This window comes from Manis pentadactyla, chromosome 8, assembly GCF_030020395.1.
Source record: "Manis pentadactyla isolate mManPen7 chromosome 8, mManPen7.hap1, whole genome shotgun sequence".
Lineage (NCBI taxonomy): Eukaryota > Metazoa > Chordata > Mammalia > Pholidota > Manidae > Manis > Manis pentadactyla.
The window spans coordinates 103,795,086-103,817,801 of record NC_080026.1 but is presented as its reverse complement, the minus strand read 5'-3'; the positions used below and the strand labels follow the sequence as shown (position 1 = coordinate 103,817,801).

General features: G+C 38.4%; 1 protein-coding gene across 10 annotated transcripts in view; it reads left to right on the top strand.

Moving 5' to 3' along the window:
- Positions 1 to 22,716, top strand: part of CPEB3 (cytoplasmic polyadenylation element binding protein 3) — a 191,512-nt gene that overhangs the window by 60,139 nt on the left and 108,657 nt on the right. For all 10 annotated transcript variants that reach the window (XM_057506085.1, XM_057506086.1, XM_057506089.1 and 7 more), the window contains one exon: positions 1,319 to 1,375. In XM_057506085.1, the coding sequence (XP_057362068.1) occupies positions 1,319 to 1,375 (57 nt within the window). The remainder of the gene's footprint in view (positions 1 to 1,318; positions 1,376 to 22,716) is intronic.

Sequence of the window (22,716 nt, the reverse complement as noted above, 5' to 3'; positions counted from 1 at the left end):
CCCCTTTTTATTTGAAGAAAATGCTCTGTTTTGTCCACTCTGATTTTTCTCTTTTGGGCAAGTGATAATGCTGTTTGCCTCAAGTACCCTATAACAGAGTTTAATACTGAATGATTACTGACCTTTTACAACCACACTGTATTTGTTGCAAAAGTCAATTACTTTTTCCTTATCTCTAGCTTTCTCTGTATCACTCACCTCCAAAATACTGTTGACATTTATTTACTTATATGGTTGTGACATAAAATTAACATTTTTCTGAGAATGTCATGATAATCCTTGACGTAATTGGACGTGAAAATTTTGCGAAGCCAAGTTCATGAATATTAGCTTTGCACAAAAGCATTGTTTATGTAACTGTTTTGTTCAAGGAATTGGTCAAGAAAACTTAAGTACATATTTTTCCGTATGACTGTTTCATTTTTCTTTTGATCCATCCACTTCCTTTTCCCAAATAGTTAATGAAAAAAACATACCAAGTATCTATATCTTCTACTCTTAACCCTGGTTATTAGTTGAAACATTTGAGTCAGATTTGTCAATTTATAGGCCAGTGGTTGACAAACTTTGTAAAGGTCCAGAGAGTAAATATTTTAAACCTGTGGGTCATATGGTCTTTGTCACACATTATTCTTTGTTTTTGTTCTTACAACCCTTTAAAAATGTAAAAATGATTCTTAGCTTGGAGGCGTACAAAAACAGGCAGCCAGGCAGTTTGCTGTAGCAACCCATGTTACTATCAGGAAGAAAGTCTAGAGACAAGCATGATGCCCAAGGTCATGTAACTAGTCAGTAGTTGTGAGCATAAGAACCAGTCCATTGTTCCCCACTATTATCTGTAATTTTACCATCTTTCTTCTGGTTGCCATTCTGATAAATATGTTGTATTTTTGAGCCACTATGAAACCTTTAACTTTTTATTCTCCCTAAGCTTCAAACTTACATAGTTTTTTTTGAATTCATTATTTTGTTGCTTGAATTTGAAGGGCAGTATGAATGATTGTTTAAATTAATTTCATAATCAAGTGAGTTGGCATGTTTAAATTGGAATGCGGGAGCTGTGTTAAAAATTTCAGACTATTTTGATGGAAGCTTCCTTTTTGTTTTATTTATTTGTTATTGAGACTTTGGCTTTCTTTTAAGATTTTTCATGTGTACATTTTATGACTTGATTTAAAAACTATTCTAACTGCTGTGGCCTCTGATAGCATTGTTATAGATTAATCTATTGTAGCTTTTTAAAATATTTTACAATGTATTTGAAATGATTATATCAAGAATTATTTTCTTTGTGCTTAAAATTATTTTATTTTTTTAGGACGCATGGGGATAAATTTCCATCATCCAGGAACAGATAATATTATGGCACTTAACAGTAAGTCTTCATATGAAATATTCTGTAAAATTAGTGGTCAAATTTACAGCATGTAATTTCCACTTTCTTAATTGTTCATTACATTTCAACTTTCCACTGAGTGCAGTATAGAACTATTATTCAGTGGTTTTTGAAGTGTGGTCCCAGGGCTAGCAACAGCATCGTTTGGAAACTTATTAAAAATTCAAACTCTCAGGCCTCACTACAGACCTGCTGAATCAGAAACCTTAAGTATGGAACTGTGTATTGACAAGTCCTTTAAGTGATTCTGATGCAGGCTAAAGTTTGAGAACTGCTATTCTGTACCTGGGGTTGATAAACTATAGCCCTGTGGGCCAAATTTGGCCTCCTGCCTGTTTTTGTGGTTTCATTGAAACAGCCACACCTGTTCATTTATGAATTATTTATTTATGGCTACTTTTGTGCTACAATGGCAGAGCCCAAATGTCTGAACTATTTACTTCCCAGCCCTTAACAGAGAAGTTTGCTAACCGCTGCTTGCATAACACTGGGGTAGGGAAAGGAAGTAAAGAGGGAGGCAAAGAGAAGGAGTAGAGCAGAGAATGTGAATGAATAAACCAACTTATTTATACATACTGGGAATTTTCTCATGGTGGTAGATTGCCAACAGGTGCTTCAAACTGAACATAGGGGTTTCCCATTAATAGAGTTTGCATGGTATGGATGTCAGTAGCTTTGCAGGTTAGAAATGGTTTTGTCGGTATAATTATTAGATTGAGTTCTTGACCATCCAAACCTTATTAGCCATAAAGTCATTGTATTAATTAATACTGAAAGAATTATTTGACTGGCATCAATTTTCCTTCCTATTGTCTATGGACCAAATAGCTTTGCAGATGAACAGTCTCTAAATGGAAATTGTCACTTGTGTCCAGGACCATATAAGACATTGAATTTCTGGGGATTTAAGTTTTTTTCCCTATCAGTTGAATGCCATCAGGTTGTTCCCTTTCGTTCTCCCAGGTATATAAGCTGACTCGTGATGTACATGGGAGACATTCTGGGTAAATCAAGGGTTGTGTACAATATTGTCTCTTACCCTCTTGCTTGAGTGAGGAATTTGAAATACCCTTGGAGTTCCTTAGGGCAGATTTTAAGTTGTCCCTAAAGTAGATATTCCCTATTTCTTTTGGTTTCTGACAGGTAGCCTGCCTCCCAGTGAGCAGAGCTGAGAACCAGTGGCAGTCTTGATGATGCAGGTTGTAATCTACCCCAGGCATATTTTGTTCTAAATAGCTAGTATCCCTTCTTTTGGAGGGTCTTTGAAACAATAAAAATTCTAGACTACCTCTGTTTTCTTCTTTAAAAAAAAAAAAAGGTCACTTTACGTTTAGATTATGCTACCTCTAATTTTTTTTCTAGTAGTAGGTACTTTGGAATGAGGATTAATAAACATGCTTAGCTTGCTAAACTTCGGCAATTTTGTGAAATTTTGGAAACACTTCAGTTAGGTGATGGCATTTAGAGTTGAATGTAAAAGAAAATGGTAATGTAAAAGCAGTATGGTAGTGTGTCTGCCTGAAGGAATTAATGTGTATTTTAGAAAAGACTTAATTTGACATGGTGTGAATCTTCTTCTGCAGAGGGAGAGGATGTAATATGTGATTTTCTGTGTGAAAAAATGAAGGTAAAAGACATTTTTCTTTTTAAAAGGTTTTGGTTCTGTTTTATTTGATTATCTTTCATTCTGTGCTTTTAAATAAGAGATTTCATTTATATTCTTTCCACTTTGTACATGTTGCTGTAAATTTCTTCTTTTGGCCTCTAAATTTCCTCATCTGTAAGAGAAGGGGACTGAATTAGGTCATCTCAATGACTGCTTTCAGAATGAACGTTCTGTGATATTGTAATATTTTTTAAAGTACCAAAAGATTCATTTTTGCCAGTATCTGTAGGAAATGTTAATGAGTTATGTGTATTTGCAACGATATATTAGCTATTAGAATGCATCTATCTTCAAATGACTCTGCAGGGACCTCAGAGTAAACCATAAAAACAACCAGAGTTTGACATTTGCATTATTTATACTCTCAGTTCTCTTTCAAAGTTGACTCCAATTTGCAATGACCAGAATAAACAAAATATCTTCCTTGGTAGCTACTTGTGAGACCTACAGGTTTTGACTATTTTGCTGTGATAAACATTTTTTTCCCTTTTCTATACTTGGGCCCAGCCCATCAGGTGACTTATATATGTAACACACACACACACAAACACACCTATGTATTCTTTGTGTTCCCTTTTATGCCTACCCTTTGTCAGCCTAACAGTGATTATCCTGTGACTGGTCTGGCCTTCCTCCTTTCTTTCAAACTTCATATAGGAATAATTGAAATCACTGAAACTTTATCAGTTTGGAATTTGTAGTTATTGAAATGGACTGGATTGAAGTTGAACTGTATTTTCAGAAAAGAAGGGACTGGCTAAGAAAATTAAAGAGAATTGAGTCAATGGTTAAATTTTTTAAAAAGGAAATGTCAGGCAGTTGTAGTTCCTTCTTTCTTACCCTTTTTAGTTGTACAGAATCCATGCTTCCTAACTCTGTACGTAATATTGCCATTCACTGTCTTCAAAAAATTTTCCATTCTTCTTTTACTCCCTTGACCTCCAAAAACCCAAATCTCTCCTGAAGACACCATATTTTCAGCTCTCCTAATTTGGTGGGAAAGACAAAGTTGTCATCCTGAGCATTCTTACTTCTCACAACTTCCCAGCTTTGAATGGGCCAATTTCCCATTTTTTGGATCTTCCTAGTGCATGCCATCTAGTTAGACTTTCCTCTGAGAATCATCACTGCTGATATCACCTAGAAAACAAAAAATAGAACTTGGGAGAAGAGAATAGGATACCTGTTATAGAAAACAGTAAACCTATAGCTATTGAGGGTGTGGAAAGACTGGTAAGATTTGTGTAAAGCCAAAGAATCTGATTTTTCCTATTTAAGATCGTGCATCTAGTAAGAATTATCAGGTCAACTTTGGGGGAGGAAACTAAAAGACACTTCTAAATTTTGGCTGTGGCTGAAAATATTAGGTCTTGAAGTATTGAAGAATATTGAAGGGATGACGGGGGAAATAAATTCTGATCCGTCAGGAAGACCTGTCACTTGTCTGGTATTTCCAAAATAATCTTAATTCTGAAACAATCTGCCACTTCCATATAAGCTTGGCATATACTTTTTTCTTAACTTCTTAACAATTCTGTCCTTTCATCCTCTACCTTTCCACCAAAAACCCTGGAAGTTGTGTGTATTTTTACTTTCCTCCTGGAGAAGGAAGGAGGTTATTGAGAGAGCTTCCAGCTATATTTATGGTAGTTGTATCAGCCACATTTTTTTTTCTAACACTAACAGTAGCTTGTGTTTTTTGTTTGTTTGGTTGTGTGTGTGTGTTAACACTCTAGGTATAGACTTGAATTTAGCAGTTGTGGGCTTGTATAGGATTGCTGACTGACTTGGTGATTTTTCTTCTATTATGACGATCCTCAGAAAAGGATACTGGTGTCTCTATGATTAATCAAATGAACCAAGTTAATTTATGGTCAAACTAATGTTCAAAACCATAATTCCTGGTCTTGTAATTTACTCCAAGAGATAATCAGCTGCTAAGTGTATCCACTTTCTTCCTTTTGATTGGTCAGCTCCTCTTTCTCCATATAGAGAATGGGCTTGGAAAACGTTAAAAATCAGAAGGTTGCTTGAAGAGTACAAAATTAGAAACAGAGAGAGTAGTGTCACTTAAGGGATAGTATCACTAAGCTTCAGGGAGGTCTTTCAAGCAGGCTGGAATGCATGCAAAACCTGAAGATGGAGTGATGAATTAACATAGCCATGAAAAGCATTGTCTAAAGTCAGACAGATCTGGTTCCACCTCTTAAAACCTCTATGACCTTGGGGCCACATTCTTAACTCTTTGTCTCTGGTTTCTTTACCTGTAAAATGGAGCTAATGATCACTAAAGTAGTTGTATATGAATCTTACAAAGCTTAGCATAGTGCCTGACTGGTAGATAATGCTCAGGTGAGCTACTATTGTGATTGCTCACATCACCTTTACTGCTGTCTTTAAAAAAATTTTTTTATTAAGGTATGATTGATATACACTCTTATGAAGGTTTCACATGTAAAAACAATGTAGTTACTACATTTATCCATATTATCAAGTCCACACCCATACCCCAATGCAGTCACTGTCCATCAGTGCAGCAAGATGCCACAGATTCACTATGTGCCTTCTCTGTGCTACGCTGTTCTCTCCGTGATCCCCCACACCATGTGTACTAAACATAATACCCCTCAACCCCCTTCTCCCTCTCTCCCCACCTACCCTCCCACACCCCTCCCCTTTGGTAACCACTAGTTCATTCTTGGAGTCTCTGAGTCTGCTGCCATTTTGTTCCTTCAGTTTTGCTTCGTTGTTATACTCCACAAATGAGGGGAATCATTTGGTATTTGCCTTTCTCCACCTGGCTTATTTCACTGAGCATAATGTCCTCCAGCTCCATCCATGTTGTTGCAAATGGTAGGATTTGTTTCTTTCTTATGGCTGAATAGTATTCCATTGTATATATGTAACCACATCTTCTTTATCCATTCATCTGCTGATGGACACTTAGGTTGCTTCCATATCTTGGCTATTGTAAAAAGTGCTGTGATAAACATAGGGGTGCATATGTCTTTTTGAATCTGAGAAGTTGTATTCTTTGGGTAAATTCCAAGGAGTGGGATTCCCGGGTCAAATGGTATTTATATTTTTAGTATTTTGAGGAACCTCCATATTGCTTTCCACAATGGTTGAACTAGCTTACATTCCCACCAGCAGTGTAGGAGGGAGGGTTCTCCTTTCTACACATCCTCGCCAGCATTTGTTGTTCTTGTTGTTCTTAGTTTTTTTGATGCTAGCCATCCTTACTAGTGTGAGGTGATATCTCATTGTGGTTTTAATTTGCATTTCCCTGATGATAAGTGATGTGCAGCATCTTTTCATGTGTCTGTTGGCCATCTGAATTTCTTCTTTGGAGAACTCTGTCTCCATAGCCTCTGCCCATTTGTTAATCGGGTTATTTGCTTTTTGGGTGTTGAGGTGTGTAAGTTCTTTATATATTTTGGATGTTAACCCCTTGTCAGATTTGTCATTTACAAATATATTCTCCCATATTGTAGGATGCCTTTTTATTCTGTTGATGGTGTCCTTTGCCGTACAGAAACTTTTTGGTTTGATGTAGTCCCCTGAGTTCATTTTTGCTTTTGTTTCCCTTTCTTGAGGAGACGCGTTCAGGAAGAAGTTGCTCATGCTTATATTCAGGAGATTTTTGCCTATGTTGTCTTCTAAGAGTTTTACAATTTCATGACTTACATTCAAGTCATTAATCCAGTTCGAGTTTACTTTTGTGTATGGGGTTAGACAATGATCCAGTTTCATTCTCTTGCATGTAGCTGTCCAGTTATGCCAACACCAGCTGTTGAAGAGGCTGTCATTTCTCCATTGTATGTCCATGGTTCCTTTATCATATATTAATTGACCATATATGGTTCGGTTTATATCAGGGCTTTCTAGCCTCTTCCACTGGTCTATGGGTCTGTTCTTGTGCCAGTACCAAATTGTCTTGATCACTGTGGCTTTGTAGTAGAGCTTGAAGTTGGGAAGCGAGATGCCCCCTACTTTATTTTTCCTTCTCAGGATTGCTTTGGCTATTCGGGGTCTTTTGTGGTTCCATATGAATTTTAGGATGATTTCTCTAGTTTGTTGAAGAATGCTGTTGGTATTTTGATAGGAATTGCATTGAATCTATAGACTGCTTTAGGCAGGATGGCCATTTTGACAATAGTAATTCTTCCTATCCATGAGCACGGGATGTGTTTCCATTTATTGGTATCTTCTTTAATTTCTCTCATGCGTGTCTTGTAGTTTTCAAAGTATAAGTCTTTCACTTCCTTGGTTAGTTTATTCCTAGGTATTTTATTCTTTTTCATGCAGTTGTGACTGTAACTGTTTTCCTGATTTCTCTGTTAGTTCACTGTTAGTGTATAGGAATGCCACAGATTTCTGTGTATTAATTTTGTATTCTGTAACTTTGCTGAATTCAGATTTTAGATCTAGTAGTTTTGGAGTGGAGTCTTCAGGGTTTTTTTATGTGCAATATAATGTCATCTGAAAACAGGGACAGTTTAACTTTTTCCTTGCCAATCTGGGTGCCTTTTATTTTTTTGTGTTGTCTGATTGCCGTGGCTAGGACCTCCAGTACTATGTTGTATAGAAGTGGGGATAGTGGGCATCCTTGTCTTGTTCCCGATCTTAAAGGAAAAGCTTTCAGCTTCTCGCTGTTAAGTATAATGTTGGCTGTGGGTTTGTCATGTATGGCCTTTATTATGTTGAGGTACTTCCCCTCTATACCATTTTGTTGAGAATTGGATAAAGAGGGTAAGTACCTTTTGTCAAATACTTTTTCAGCATCTGTGGAGATGATCATGTGGTTTTTGTCCTTCTTTTTGTTGATGTGGTGCTGGATGTTGATGGATTTTTGAATGTTGTGCCATCCTTGCATTCTTGGAATAAATCCTACTAGATCATGATAGATGATCTTTTTGATGTATTTTTGAATTCGGTTTGCTAATATTTTGTTGAATATTTTTGCATCTATGTTCATCAGGGATATTGGTCTATAATTTTCTCTTTTTGTGGTGTCTGCCTGGTTTTGGTATTAGAGTGATGCTGTCCTCATAGAATGAGTTTGGAAGTATTCCCTCCTCTTCTATTTTTTGGAAAACTTTAAGGAGAATGGGTATTAGGTCTTCACTAAATGTTTGATAAAATTCCGGGGTGATGCCATCTGGTCCTGAAGTTTTGTTCTTAGGTAGCTTTTTGATTACCAGTTCAATTTTGTTGCTGGTAATTTGTCTGTTCAGATTTTCTGTTTCTTCCTTGGTCAGTCTTGGAAGGTTGTATTTTTCTAGAAAGTTGTCCATTTCTTCTAGGTTATCCAGTTTGTTGGCATATAATTTTTCATAGTATTCTCTAATAATTCTTTGTATGTAAGTGGTATCCGTAATGATTTTTCCTTACTCATTTCTGATTCTGTTTATGTATGTAGGCTCTCTTTTTCTTGTTAAGCTTGGCTAGGGGTTTATCTATTTTGTTTATTTTCTCAAAGAACCAGCTCTTGCTTTGATTGATTCTGTTGTTTTATTCTTCTCGATTTTATTTATTTCTGCTCTAATCTTTATTATGTCCTTCCTTCTACTGACTTTGGGCCTCATTTGTTCTTCTTTTTCTAGTTTCGTTAATTGGGAGTTTAGACTTTTTATATGGGATTGTTCTTCTTTCCTGAGGTAGGCCTGTATTGCAATATACTTTCCTCTTAGCACCCCCTTTGCTGCATCCCACAGATTTTTGCAGTGTTGAATTATTGTTGTCATTTGTCTCCATATATTGCTTGATATCCGTTTTTATTTGGTCATTGATCCATTGGTTATTTAGGAGCATGTTGTGAAGCCTCCATGTGTTTGTGGGATTTTTCATTTCCTTTGCATAATTTATTTCTAGTTTCATACCTTTGTGGTCTGAGAAACTGGTTGGTACAATTTCAGTCTTTTTGAATTTACTGAGGTTAGTATATGGCCTAGTATATGATCTATTCTTTTTTTTTTTTTTAATAATTATTTTTTATTGAAGGGTAGTTGACACACAGTATTACATTACATGAGTTTCAAGTGTACAACACAGTGGTAGAACATTTATATACATAATTCTAGGTTCCAGCTATCACCCTACCAGGCTGTTACAATATCTTGACTATATTCCTTATGCTATACATTACATCCTGGTTACTAATTTATTTTACCATTGGAAGTCTGTCCTTTTTTTTTTTTTTTTTTTTTGTGAGGGCATCTCTCATATTTATTGATCAAATGGTTGTTAACGACAATAAAATTCTGCATAGGGGAGTCAATGCTCAATGCACAATCATTATTCCACCCCAAGCCTAATTTTTGTCAGTCTCCAATCTTCTGAGGCATAACAAACAAGTTTTTACATGTAGAACAAATTCTTACATAATGAATAAGTTACATGGTGAACAGTACAAGGGCAGTCATCACAGAAACTTTCGGTTTTGCTCATGCATTATGAACTATAAACAGTCAGTTCAAATATGAATACTCATTTGGTTTTTATACTTGATTTATATGTGGATACCACATTTCTCTCTTATTATTATTTTTAATAAAATGCTGAAGTGGTAGGTAGATACAAGATAAAGGTAGAAAACATAGTTTAGTGTTCTAAGAGAGCACATGTAGATGATCAGGTGTGTGCCTGTAGACTATGTGTTAATCCAAGCTAGACCAGGGCAATAAAACATCCACGTATGCAGAAGATTTCTCTCAGAACGGGGGGGTGAGGTTCTAAGCCTCACCTCTGTTGATCCCCAATTTCTCACCTGATGGCCCCCCTGCGACTGTGCCTGTCTTAGGTTGTTCCTCCCTTGAGGAATCTTACCCGTCTCTGGCTAACCAGTCATCTTCCGGGGCCATACAGGGAAATGTGAAGTTGGTAAGTGAGAGAGAAGCCTTATTGTTTGAAAAAGTTAGCTTTTTACTTCTTTGCATATTTATGCCCTGTGGCTTCTATGCCCAGCATTTGTCTTGAGGTATCTTTACCACTTGGAAGAATTATGATACTCGGTAAATTTGATATGAGGCACGAATTCTATTTAAGGGTTGTAATTAGGAAGGAAGAAGAAAAGCTATAGAAGTAGCAGGCGGAAGAAAACATGGGAAGATTGATTATTTCTTTGATATATCTTCTTGTAGAGTAACTTCAGCATGTATAGGTTTTAAGCTACTACTTAAATTGCACACACACATTAACATAATAGGAGTATAGTTACCTAACCAAAGCATATCTGTAATTACCAGCCATCTGCAGTGAAACCAAGAAAACCAGTTAGGCACCTTAGGCATTTGTGAAAACTTATCTATGATATGGTGGATATTGTCCAAATGAACTTGAACAGTCTGAGAGAAATCAGACAAATTAAAACAACCCATTCCTGGGGACTGTTCACATGCCATATGTTCTTTTAACAATAAATAGTTTGTAGTTGTAAGACTTTGGAGCGCTACAATTTGCACTTCTCCAAATTCTTGGTTGAGTTCCAACAGTATAGATCCAGTCACATTTGTTGTTTTACTGTATGCACAGGCCAGCTTAGATATCTCCTTCCTCATTCCCATGGCAGGTCCAGGAACTGGTGGGATGAGTGCATCTACAGCTGTAGCAGTGCGTGGATCTTTGTTGGGGTTTTTTGATGATCATCTTCTGGCATGAGTCTTCCAGAGGGTGCAGATGTTGGAAGTTCTTTTTCATATCGTATCTTAGTTCATTTTCGGGGTAGCCCAATTAGGCTTTGATCCTCTGTATAAACACAAACAGACCCTTTGCCTACACTTTTATATGCCCTTTATACCCTTGTGTAGAACTCGTTGGAGGTTACCACACAGGAACTGCCCGTTTTTTTTTTTTTTTTTTTTTTTTGCTATCACTAATCTACACTTACATGACGAATATTATGTTTACTAGGCTCTCCCCTATACCAGGTCTCCCCTATAAACCCCTTTACAGTCACTGTCCATCAGCATAGCAAAATGTTGTAGAATCACTACTTGCCTTCTCTGTGTTGTACAGCCCTCCCTTTTCTCCTACCCCCCCATGCATGTTAATCTTAATACCCCCCTACTTCTCCCCCCCTTATCCCTCCCTACCCACCCATCCTCCCCAGTCCCTTTCCCTTTGGTACCTGTTAGTCCATTCTTGAGTTCTGTGATTCTGCTGCTGTTTTGTTCCTTCAGTTTTTCCTTTGTTCTTATATTCCACAGATAAGTGAAATCATTTGGTATTTCTCTTTCTCCGCTTGGCTTGTTTCACTGAGCATAATACCCTCCAGCTCCATCCATGTTGCTGCAAATGATTGGATTTGCCCTTTTCTTATAGCTGAGTAGTATTCCATTGTGTATATGTACCACATCTTCTTTATCCATTCATCTATTGATGGACATTTAGGTTGCTTCCAATTCTTGGCTATTGTAAATAGTGCTGCAATAAACATAGGGGTGCATCTGTCTTTCTCAAACTTGATTGCTGCATTCTCAGGGTAAATTCCTAGGAGTGCAATTCCTGGGTCAAATGGTAAGTCTGTTTTGAGCATTTTGATGTACCTCCATACTGCTTTCCACAATGGTTGAACTAACTTACATTCCCACCAGCAGTGTAGGAGGGTTCCCCTTTCTCCACAGCCTCGCCAACATTTGTTGTTGTTTGTCTTTTGGATGGCAGCCATCCTTACTGGTGTGAGGTGATACCTCATTGTAGTTTTAATTTGCATTTCTCTGATAATTAGCGATGTGGAGCATCTTTTCATGTGTCTGTTGGCCATCTGTATTTCTTTTTTGGAGAACTGTCTGTTCAGTTCCTCTGCCCATTTTTTAATTGGGTTATTTGTTTTTTGTTTGTTGAGGCGTGAGAGCTCCTTATATATTCTGGACGTCAAGCCTTTATCGGATGTGTCATTTTCAAATATATTCTCCCATACTGTAGGGATCCTTCTTGTTCTATTGATGGTGTCTTTTGCTGTACAGAAGCTTTTCAGCTTAATATAGTCCCACTTACTCATTTTTGCTGTTGTTTTCCTTGCCCGGGGAGATATGTTCAAGAAGAGGTCACTCATGTTTATGTCTAAGAGGTTTTCGCCTATGTTTTCTTCCAGGAGTTTAATGGTTTCATGGCTTACATTCAGGTCTTTGATCCATTTTGAGTTTACTTTTGTATATGGGGTTAGACAATGGTCCAGTTTCATTCTCCTACATGTAGCTGTCCAGTTTTGCCAGCACCATCTGTTGAAGAGACTGTCATTTCGCCATTGTATGTCCATGGCTCCTTTATCAAATATTAATTGACCATATATGTCTGGGTTAATGTCTGGATTCTCTAGTCTGTTCCATTGGTCTGTGGCTCTGCTCTTGTGCCAGTACCAAATTGTCTTGATTACTATGGCTTTATAGTAGAGCTTGAAGTTGGGGAGTGAGATCCCCCCTACTTTATTCTTCTTTCTCAGGATTGCTTTGGCTATTTGGGGTCTTTGGTGTTTCCATATGAATTTTTGAATTATTTGTTCCAGTTCATTGAAGAATGTTGCTGGTAGTTTCATAGGGATTGCATCAAATCTGTATATTGCTTTGGGCAGGATGGCCATTTTGACGATATTAATTCTTCCTAGCCACGAGCATGGGATGAGTTTCCATCTGTTAGTGTCCCCTTTAATTTCTCTTAAGAGTGACTTGTAGTTTTCAGAGTATAAGTCTTTCGCTTCTTTGGTTAGGTTTATTCCTAGGTATTTTATTTTTTTTGATGCAATTGTGAATGGAGCTGTTTTCCTGATTTCTCTCTCTGTTGGTTCATTGTTAGTATATAGGAAAGCCACAGATTTCTGTGTGTTGATTTTGTATCCTGCAACTTTGCTGTATTCCGATATCAGTTCTAGTAGTTTTGGGGTGGAGTCTTTAGGGTTTTTTATGTACAGTATCATGTCATCTGCAAATAGTGACAGTTTAACTTCTTCTTTACCAATCTGGATTCCTTGTATTTCTTTATTTTGTCTGATTGCCGTGGCTAGGACCTCCAGTACTATGTTAAATAACAGTGGAGAGAGTGGGCATCCCTGTCTAGTTCCCGATCTCAGAGGAAATGCTTTCAGCTTCTCGCTGTTCAATATAATGTTGGCTGTGGGTTTATCATAGATGGCCTTTATTATGTTGAGGTACTTGCCCTCTATTCCCATTTTGCTGAGAGTTTTTAACATGAATGGATGTTGAACTTTGTCAAATGCTTTTTCAGCATCTATTGAGATGATCATGTGGTTTTTGTCTTTCTTTTTGTTGATGTGGTGGATGATGTTGATGGACTTTCGAATGTTGTACCATCCTTGCATCCCTGGAATGAATCCCACTTGGTCATGGTGTATGATCCTTTTGATGTATTTTTGAATTCGGTTTGCTAATATTTTGTTGAGTATTTTTGCATCTACGTTCATCAGGGATATTGGTCTGTAGTTTTCTTTTTTGGTGGGGTCTTTGCCTGGTTTTGGTATTAGGGTGATGTTAGCTTCATAGAATGAGTTTGTGAGTATCCCCTCCTCCTCTATTTTTTGGAAGACTTTAAGGAGAATGGGTATTATGTCTTCCCTGTATGTCTGATAAAATTCCGAGGTAAATCCATCTGGCCCGGGGGTTTTGTTCTTTGGTAGTTTTTTGATTACCTCTTCAATTTCATTGCTGGTAATTGGTCTGTTTAGATTTTCTGTTTCTTCCTGGGTCAATCTTGGAAGGTTATATTTTTCTAGGAAGTTGTCCATTTCTCCTAGGTTTCCCAGCTTGTTAGCATATAGGTTTTCATAGTATTCTCCAATAATTCTTTGCATTTCCGTGGGGTCCGTCGTGATTTTTCCTTTCTCGTTTCTGATACTGTTGATTTGTGTTGACTCTCTTTTCTTCTTAATAAGTTTGGCTAGAGGCTTATCTATTTTGTTTATTTTCTCGAAGAACCAGCTCTTGGTTTCATTGATTTTTGCTATTGTTTTATTCTTCTCAATTTTATTTATTTCTTCTCTGATCTTTATTATGTCCCTCCTTCTGCTGACCTTAGGCCTCATCTGTTCTTCTTTTTCCAATTTCGATAATTGTGACATTAGACCATTCATTTGGGATTGCTCTTCCTTTTTTAAATATGCTTGGATTGCTATATACTTTCCTCTTAAGACTGCTTTTGTTGTGTCCCACAGAAGTTGGGGCTTAGTGTTGTTGTTGTCATTTGTTTCCATATATTGCTGTATCTCCATTTTGATTTGGTCATTGATCCATTGATTATTTAGGAGCATGTTGTTAAGCCTCCATGTGTTCGTGAGCCTCTTTGCTTTCTTTGTACAGTTTATTTCTAGTTTTATGCCTTTGTGGTCTGAAAAGTTGGTTGGTAGGATTTCAATCTTTTGGAATTTTCTGAGGCTCTTTTTGTGGCCTAGTATGTGGTCTATTCTGGAGAATGTTCCATGTGCACTTGAGAAGAATGTATATCCCGCTGCTTTTGGATGTAGAGTTCTATAGATGTCTATTAGGTCCATCTGCTCTACTGTGTTGTTCAGTGCTTCCGTGTCCTTACTTATTTTCTGCCCAGTGGATCTATCCTTTGGGGTGAGTGGTGTGTTGAAGTCTCCTAGAATGAATGCATTGCAGTCTATATCCCCCTTTAGTTCTGTTAGTATTTGTTTCACATATGCTGGTGCTCCTGTGTTGGGTGCATATATATTTAGAATGGTTATATCCTCTTGTTTGACTGAGCCCTTTATCATTATGTAGTGTCCTTCTTTATCTCTTGTTACTTTCTTTGTTTTGAAGTCTATTTTGTCTGATATTAGTACTGCAACCCCTGCTTTCTTCTCACTGTTGTTTGCTTGAAATATGTTTTTCCATCCCTTGACTTTTAGTCTGTACATGTCTTTGGGTTTGAGGTGAGTTTCTTGTAAGCAGCATATAGATGGGTCTTGCTTTTTTATCCATTCTGTTACTCTGTGTCTTTTGATTGGTGCATTCAACCCATTAACATTTAGGGTGACTATTGAAAGATATGTACTTATTGCCATTGCAGGCTTTAAATTCGTGGTTACCAAAGGTTCAAGGTTAGCCTCTTTAGTATCTTACTGCCTAACTTAGCTCGCTTATTGAGCTGTTATATACACTGTCTGGAGATTCTTTTCTTCTCTCCCTTCTTGTTCCTCCTCCTCGATTCTTCATATGTTGGGTGTTTTGTGCTGTGCTCCTTCTAGGAGTGCTCCCATCTAGAGCAGTCCCTGTAAGATGTTCTGTAGAGGTGGTTTGTGGAAAGCAAATTCCCTCAGCTTTTGTTTGTCTGGGAATTGTTTAATCCCACCGTCATATTTGAATGATAGTCGTGCTGGATACAGTATCCTTGGTTCAAGGCCCTTCTGTTTCATTGTATTAAATATATCATGCCATTCTCTTCTGGCCTGTAGGGTTTCTGTTGAGAAATCTGACGTTAGCCTGATGGGTTTCCCTTTATAGGTGACCTTTTTCTCTCTAGCTGCCTTTAACACTCTTTCCTTGTCCTTGATCTTTGCCATTTTAATTATTATGTGTCTTGGTGTTGCCCTTCTTGGATCCTTTCTGTTGGGGGTTCTGTGTATTTCCGTGGTCTGTTTGATTACTTCCTCCCCCAGTGTGGGGAAGTTTTCAGCAATTATTTCTTCTAAGATACTTTCCATCTCTTTGCCTCTCTCTTCTTCTTCTGGGACCCCTATAATACGGATATTGCTCCTTTTAGATTGGTCACACAGTTCTCTTAATATTGTTTCATTCCTGGAGATCCTTTTGTCTCTCTCTATGTCAGCTTCCATGCGTTCCTGTTCTCTGATTTCAATTCCATCAATGGCCTCTTGCATTCTATCCATTCTGCTTATAAACCCTTCCAGAGTTTGTTTCATTTCTGCGATCTCCTTTCTGGCATCTGTGATCTCTTTCCGGACTTCATCCCATTTTTCTTGCGTATTTCTCTGCATCTCTGTCAGCATGTTTATGATTCTTATTTTGAATTCTTTGTCAGGAAGACTGGTTAGGTCTGTCTCCTTCTCTGGTGTTGTCTCTGTGATCTTTGTCTGCCTGTAGCTTTGCCTTTTCATGGTGATAGGAATAGTCTGCAGAACTGGGACGAGTGACGGCTGGAAGGACTTCCTTTCTTGTTGGTTTGTGGCCCTCCTCTCCTGGGAGAACAGCGACCTCTAGTGGCTTGTCCTGCGCAGCTGCGCGCAGACAGGGTTTCTGCTTCCTGCCCGGCTGCTATGGAGTTAATCTCCGCTGTTGCTGTGGGCGTGGCCTGGCTCGGGCAGCTACTCCAAAATGGTGGAGTCGCGTTGGAGCAGGAGCTGCTGGGAGGCTATTTATCTCCGTAAGGGGCCTCCCTGCTCCCTGCAGCCCAGGGGTTAGGGTGCCCAGAGGTCCCGGATTCCCTACCTCTGGATTAAGTGGCCCGCCCTGCCCCTTTAAGACTTCCAAAAAGCACCCGCCAAAACAAAACAACGACCACAAAAAAAAACAAGAAAAAAAATTTTTTTATTAAAAAAAAAAAAAATTTTTATTTAAAAAAAAAAAAAAGGTGGTCGTTCGTTTTTCTTTATTCTCCGGTGCCAGCCTCAGGCCTCTGCTCACCGGTCTTTCTGCCCTCTTTCCCTAATATTGGGGTCCCTGTCCCTTTAAGTCTTCCAAACAGCGCTCGCCAAAACAAAGCAGCAAAAAAGCAAAAAAAAAAAAATGGTCGCGCGCTTTTCTTATGTCCTCTGTCGCCCAGCCTCCAGTGCCTGCTCACTGTTTTTGCTGCCCTGTTTTCCCAGTATCGAGGGCCCTACACTCTGGCCCGGATGGCTGGGGCTGGGTGTTCGGCAGCCCTGGGCTCCGTCTCCCTCCCGCTCTGCCTGCTCTTCTCCCGCCGGGAGCTGGGGGGAGGGGCGCTCGGCTCCCGCGGGGCCGGGGCTTGTATCTTACCCCCTTCGCGAGGCGCTGGGTTCTCTCAGGTGTGGATGTGGTCTGGATATTGTCCTGTGTCCTCTGGTCTTTATTCTAGGAAGGGTTGTCTTTGTTATATTTTCATAGATATATGTTGTTTTGGGAGGAGATTTCCGCTGCTCTACTCACACCGCCATCTTCCGCCCCATCCTCTATATGATCTATTTTTGAAAATGTTCCATGTGCACTTGAGAAGAATGTGTATTCTGTTGTTTTTGGGTGTAGAGTTCTGTAGATGTCTGTTAGGTCCATCTGTTCTAATGTGTTTTTCAGTGCCTCTGTCCTTACTCATTTTCTGTCTGGTTGATCTGTCCTTCAGAGTGAGTGGAGTGTTGAAGTCTCCTAGAATGAATGCATTGCATTCTATTTCCTCTTTTAATTCAGTTAGTATTTGTTTCACATATGTAGATGCTCCTGTGTTGGAAGCATAGGTTTTTACAATGGTTATATCTTCTTTTGGATAGACCCCTTTATTATTATGTAATGTCCTTCTTTGTCTCTTGTGACTTTCTTTGTTTTGAAGTCTATTTTGTCTGATACAAGTACTGCAGCTCCTGCTTTTTTCTATTAGTTGCTTGAAATATCTTTTTCCATCCCTTCACTTTTAGTCTGTATATGTCTTTGGGTTTAAAGTGAGTCTCTTGTAGGCAGCATATAGATGGGTCTTGTTTTTTTTATCCATTCAGTGACTTTGTGTCTTTTGATTGGTGCATTCAGTCCATTCACATTTAGGGTGATTATCGATAGGTATGCACTTATTGCCTTTGTGGACTTTAGATTCGTGGTTACCAAAGGTTCAAGGTTAACTTCCTTACTGTCTAAGAGTCTAACTTAACTCACTTAATATGCTATTACAAACACAATCTAAAGGTTCTTTCCTTTTTTTCCTCCTTTTTCTTCCTCCTCCGTTCTTTATATATTAGGTATCATATTCTGTACTCTTTGTCTATTCCTTGATTGACTTTCGAGATAGTTAATTTTGCATTTGCTTAGTAATTAGCTCTTCTACTGTCTTACTGTGGTTTTATTACCTCTGGTGAGAGCTATTAAACTTAGGAACACTTCCATCTATAATGGAGTATAGAGATGGTTTGTGGGAGGTAAATTCTCTGAGCTTTTGCTTATCTGGAAATTGTTTAATCCCTCCTTCAAATTTAAATGATAATCTTGCCGGTTAAGTAATCTTCGTTCGAGGCCCTTCAGCTTCATTGCATTAAATACATCATGCCACTCCCTTCTGGCCTGTAAGGTTTCTGCTGAGAAGTCTGATGTTAGCCTGATGGGCCTTCCTTTGTATGTGATCTTATTTATCTCTCTGGCTGCTTTTAATAATCTGTCCTTATCCTTGATCTTTGCCATTTTAATAACTATATGTCTTGGTGTTGTCTTCCCTGGGTCCCTTGTGTTTAGAAATCTGTGGAGTGCCATGGCCTGAGAGACTATCTCCTTCCCCAGGTTGGGGAAATTTTCCGCAATTAACCTCCTCAAAGACACTTTCTATCCCTTTCTCTCTCTCTTCTTCTTCTGGTACCCCTGTAATGCGAATATTATTCCGTTTGGATTGGTCACAAGAGTTCTCTCAATATTCTTTGATTCTTAGAGATCCTTTTTTCTCTCTGTGCCTCAGCTTCTTTGTATTCCTTTTCACTAGTTTCTATTTCATTTATCATCTCCTCCACCATATCCAATGTGCTTTTAATTCCCTCCATTGTGCTCTTCAAAGATTGGATCTCTGACCCAAATTCATTCCTGAGTTCTTGAATATCTTTCTGTACCTCCATTAGCATGTTAATGATTTTTATTTTGAACTCCCTTTCAGGAAGAGTCATGAGGTCCATGTCATCTTCCTCAGGAGTTACATTAATTTTACTCTGGACCAGGTTCCTTTGGCATTTCATATTTGTATATGGCGCCTTCTAATGTCCAGAAGCTCTACTGTCTGGAGCTGCTCAGCCCCTCAAGCAATGTAGAGGGTCGCAGGGGAGTGGTGTTGGTGCCTGGGAGGAGGAAAGAACTGTTTCCTGCTTCCCAGCTGCTATTCTTGTCTCCACTGCCTGTACCAGTGGGCCAAGCACACAGTACTTGTGTACAGCCTCTCTGCTTTGCCTTTGTAGTTGCTATAGACACATCTTCCCTCTGGCTGGCCTAACGCCAGTATAGGGTTTGCTGGTTTGCAAGCCAGGTGGGGCCTGCTGGGAGAAAGGCGCAGTAGGCTGCCTATTACAGAGGGGGTCCTTGGAGCTGTGTAGTCAGTCAGGGAGCTGGAGCACCTGTAAATCGTGAAAGCTCCCAACCTGCAGGGCAGAGTGCACCCAGACAATTTTGTCTACCAGTCCTTTCTCCTGAGCAGTAAGGTCTGTGCAATCCTTGCCCCTTTAGCAGCCCTCTTGCTAAGGGCTTCCCTGTTAGGAAGTCTCTCAGACTGCTTGCCTTTCTTTTGTTCCAGAACAGCCGGATATGGATCCCTGCTTTCCACAAGTGGCTGTAATCTCAGTCTCTCCAGGAATTCCGCCTGTGTTAGCTTTCCAGTCCCCTAATCACGAGAGTATCATGAAAGCACCATGAAATTTAGGTTTGTGTTACCAGAGCAGATCTCTGGAGCTAGGTATTCAGCAGAACCAGGCCTTCTAGTCCCTCCCTGCTCTGTTTCTCTTCCTCCAGCCAGTGAGCTGGGGTGGGGGAAGGGCTTTGGTGCCTCTGGGTCACAGCTTTGGTACGTTACCCTGTTCCATGAGGTCTGCGCTTTTCTCCAGGTGTACGCAGTGTGGCACAGTCCTTTTTCCTGGTGCTCTTTCAGAATTAGTTGTATTAATTATATTTTCATATTATATGTGGTTTTAGGAGGAAGCCTCTCTCTCACCTCTCATGCTGCCATCTTTAATCTATTGCTGCCTTTTTAAGATTTCTTTGCATGTTAGACTTTCAAAATATGAGTTTATCATACATTGGTTATGTTTAGATAGATGTTTCCTAATGGAATTTAAGGTAGCACACATGCAGTTATAGCAGTTATAGGCCAGAAGTGGCTGAACTGGAGTACATTACCATCTTTTTGTGTGAATTTTTTTTCTGCATGAAATGCTTCCTGCCTCTGACCCCTGACTTTGGAACATGTACTTTCTTTGGGGCTTAGAATTGCTATATTTCTCATGATGTTTCATACTTTTAAAGGTGCTAAAGAGTGATGTTTGGAATGCAAAATGGTATAGCCATTATGGACAATGGTTTGGCAGTTTCTTTAAAAACTCAAACATACACCTGCCTTGTTCTGCTCCTAGGAACTTACTGAAGAGCCAAAAGGAAAACATATGTCCACACAAACACATGTATATAAATGTTCAAAACAGCATTATTCATTATAGCCAAAATTATAAGTAATCCATTTGTTCCTCAACTGGAGAATGGGTAAACAAATGATGGCACATTCATAAAATGGAATATTATTCAGCAATAAAAAGGAATGAACTATTGATAACATGCAACAACATGAATAACAACATGAACAACTCAGAATTATTATGTGAGTTAAAAGCTAAGCAAAAAGGAATATATGCTAGATGATTACATTAATATAAAAGACTAGAAAATATAAACTAATCTGTAGTAACAGCAAATACAACTTCGACAGTATTTTGAAGTAATGTTCACCTTTCTTCAGAGGACAAGTGGCTCTATGTCTAATGGCCTAGATATTGGAGGAGTTATGTGATAAGAATGTATCTAGTTCAGTAAGTCTCTGAGTCTCCTAGGTCTCCCCTTAGTTTAAAAATCAACAAGAGGACAGTTAGGATACTCACGCTGACTATCTCATTGTTTTTGGAAGATTTAGATCAGATTTGACACATGGACAAATAAGATATTATTATTGCTACATATGGAAATTGGGGACATAGTCTTACTCAGAGAAGATATGGCAGAGAACGATTTTTTTTAAAACAGTAGCTTTGTAATGTAATAGGGGTTCGACTTTATTTAAATTAAATTTTCATGCTGTTTTTTTCCCTCATATCTTTCAGCTTGTAATTAGCATCTATTCCAGGTTATAACAGTTGAAAGAGAATTTTGAAGTGCCATTTTCCCTCTGATAGAAATGGTTGTTTGCCCTCACTCTTTCTTATCAAAGTTCTTAAGACGTTGATAAATTGAGGAATCTTAGAATGAAACCTGGACAATTTGAAGACTTAAGTTTTTAATATCTTATAAAAACCCAAAGAGACTTCACTTGCTTGAGAAACTCCGAGGTCACTGATTGTTAACTCATACATAGCTAAAGCATCAAGAAACTTGGAGCTTTAGATTCTGCTGTCTTTCATGTTTTTCCTTATACTTGAAAACATTTTGGAAGATTTTGCTTACATTTCTGTTTGAACTGAGGGCTGCCAGAACATTTGTTTAATCAAAAGAGGAAATGTGAAAGGGTTTTGGTATGAACTTTCATGTTGGGCAGAGACTCCTGTGTGGCTGCAGAGTCTCCCCTTCCTCCTCCTATTCTCTGTTCGGAGTGAGCTCCTTAAGGAGAGGCTCAGCTGAGAGAAGTGGCAGAGAGGGAGCTGAACACATGATGCTCTTATGCCAAAATGGGAATAGAGCCAGGTTCACTAGAATTCCAAATGGAATTTTCCAAAATTTGAAGAGTACACTGTATTTCAGCTCACCATGAGTAGATAGAAGTAAATCATTTTTAGCAGAGTAATAAGATAGTGAAGGAATTATTGTAAGATTCTCAGATTAAAGACATCATCTTTGAGTATTATGAACTTTTAGGAGACAAGATCCAGTGCTGCTGTTTTCATCTGAACAGAATTAGAAGTAAAATTAGTATACAATTGTGGTATGGATATATTGTAAATGTTGGCTCTTTTAAAAATGAAAAATAGTATTTAGAAGGATATGTGATGTTCTGTAACTTTTAGGTATTTAAGTTTCAAACTATTTTGGATGGATACTGTACATGAACATGTGGGATGTCAAGGCATTGTTTTGTTTTGACCTTCTCATTTTAAAATGGGAAGCTAAGGTTCAAGAGAATATGTTAATTGGCTAGGGTGATGTGATATAATAGACTCAGGAGCAGAACCTTCTGTCTCCAGGCTAAGGGTGATAACCTTTGCCTTAATAATTATTAAGAGAAGTTGTATTGTTTGTATACTAGTTTAACACAAACACACAAAGTCAGTGTCTTTGGGAAAATGTTCAAATCCTTTGTCACCCTGTTTATACTCTGAATGACTAATAAATTATCTTTTCCTGAAAAATAGAGTGATAAATCTGGTCTCCATGAACTGACATTGAACATTGACAATAAGTGAAGTCTGAGATATTCTTGGCTTACTTTGTTGGCTTTTGGAAGAAGTTCCTTGTGTATGTAAATATGTCTGAAGTGGTCCTTCCACCTAATAATAAATATCCTGGAAACTGAAAAGTTACCTACTTTTTTCCCTGTGGACTTCCTGTTTGCTTTCTCTACTTGTGAAGTAGAACCTGGACTTTCTGTTTATAAAACTCACCACAGTTGTAACTATTTATTATTGATGTTTCTCTTTAATTTGTATGCTTCAAGAAGGCAAAAACTAGATTTTACTCATAGCTTCAAGTTCACTGGCTTCAAGTTTAATGCCTGGCCCATTGAATAGATACTTAAAATGAGAGACCAGAAGAGAGGGAATGATATCTCAGAGAAACTGAAAAGCACAATGTAATAG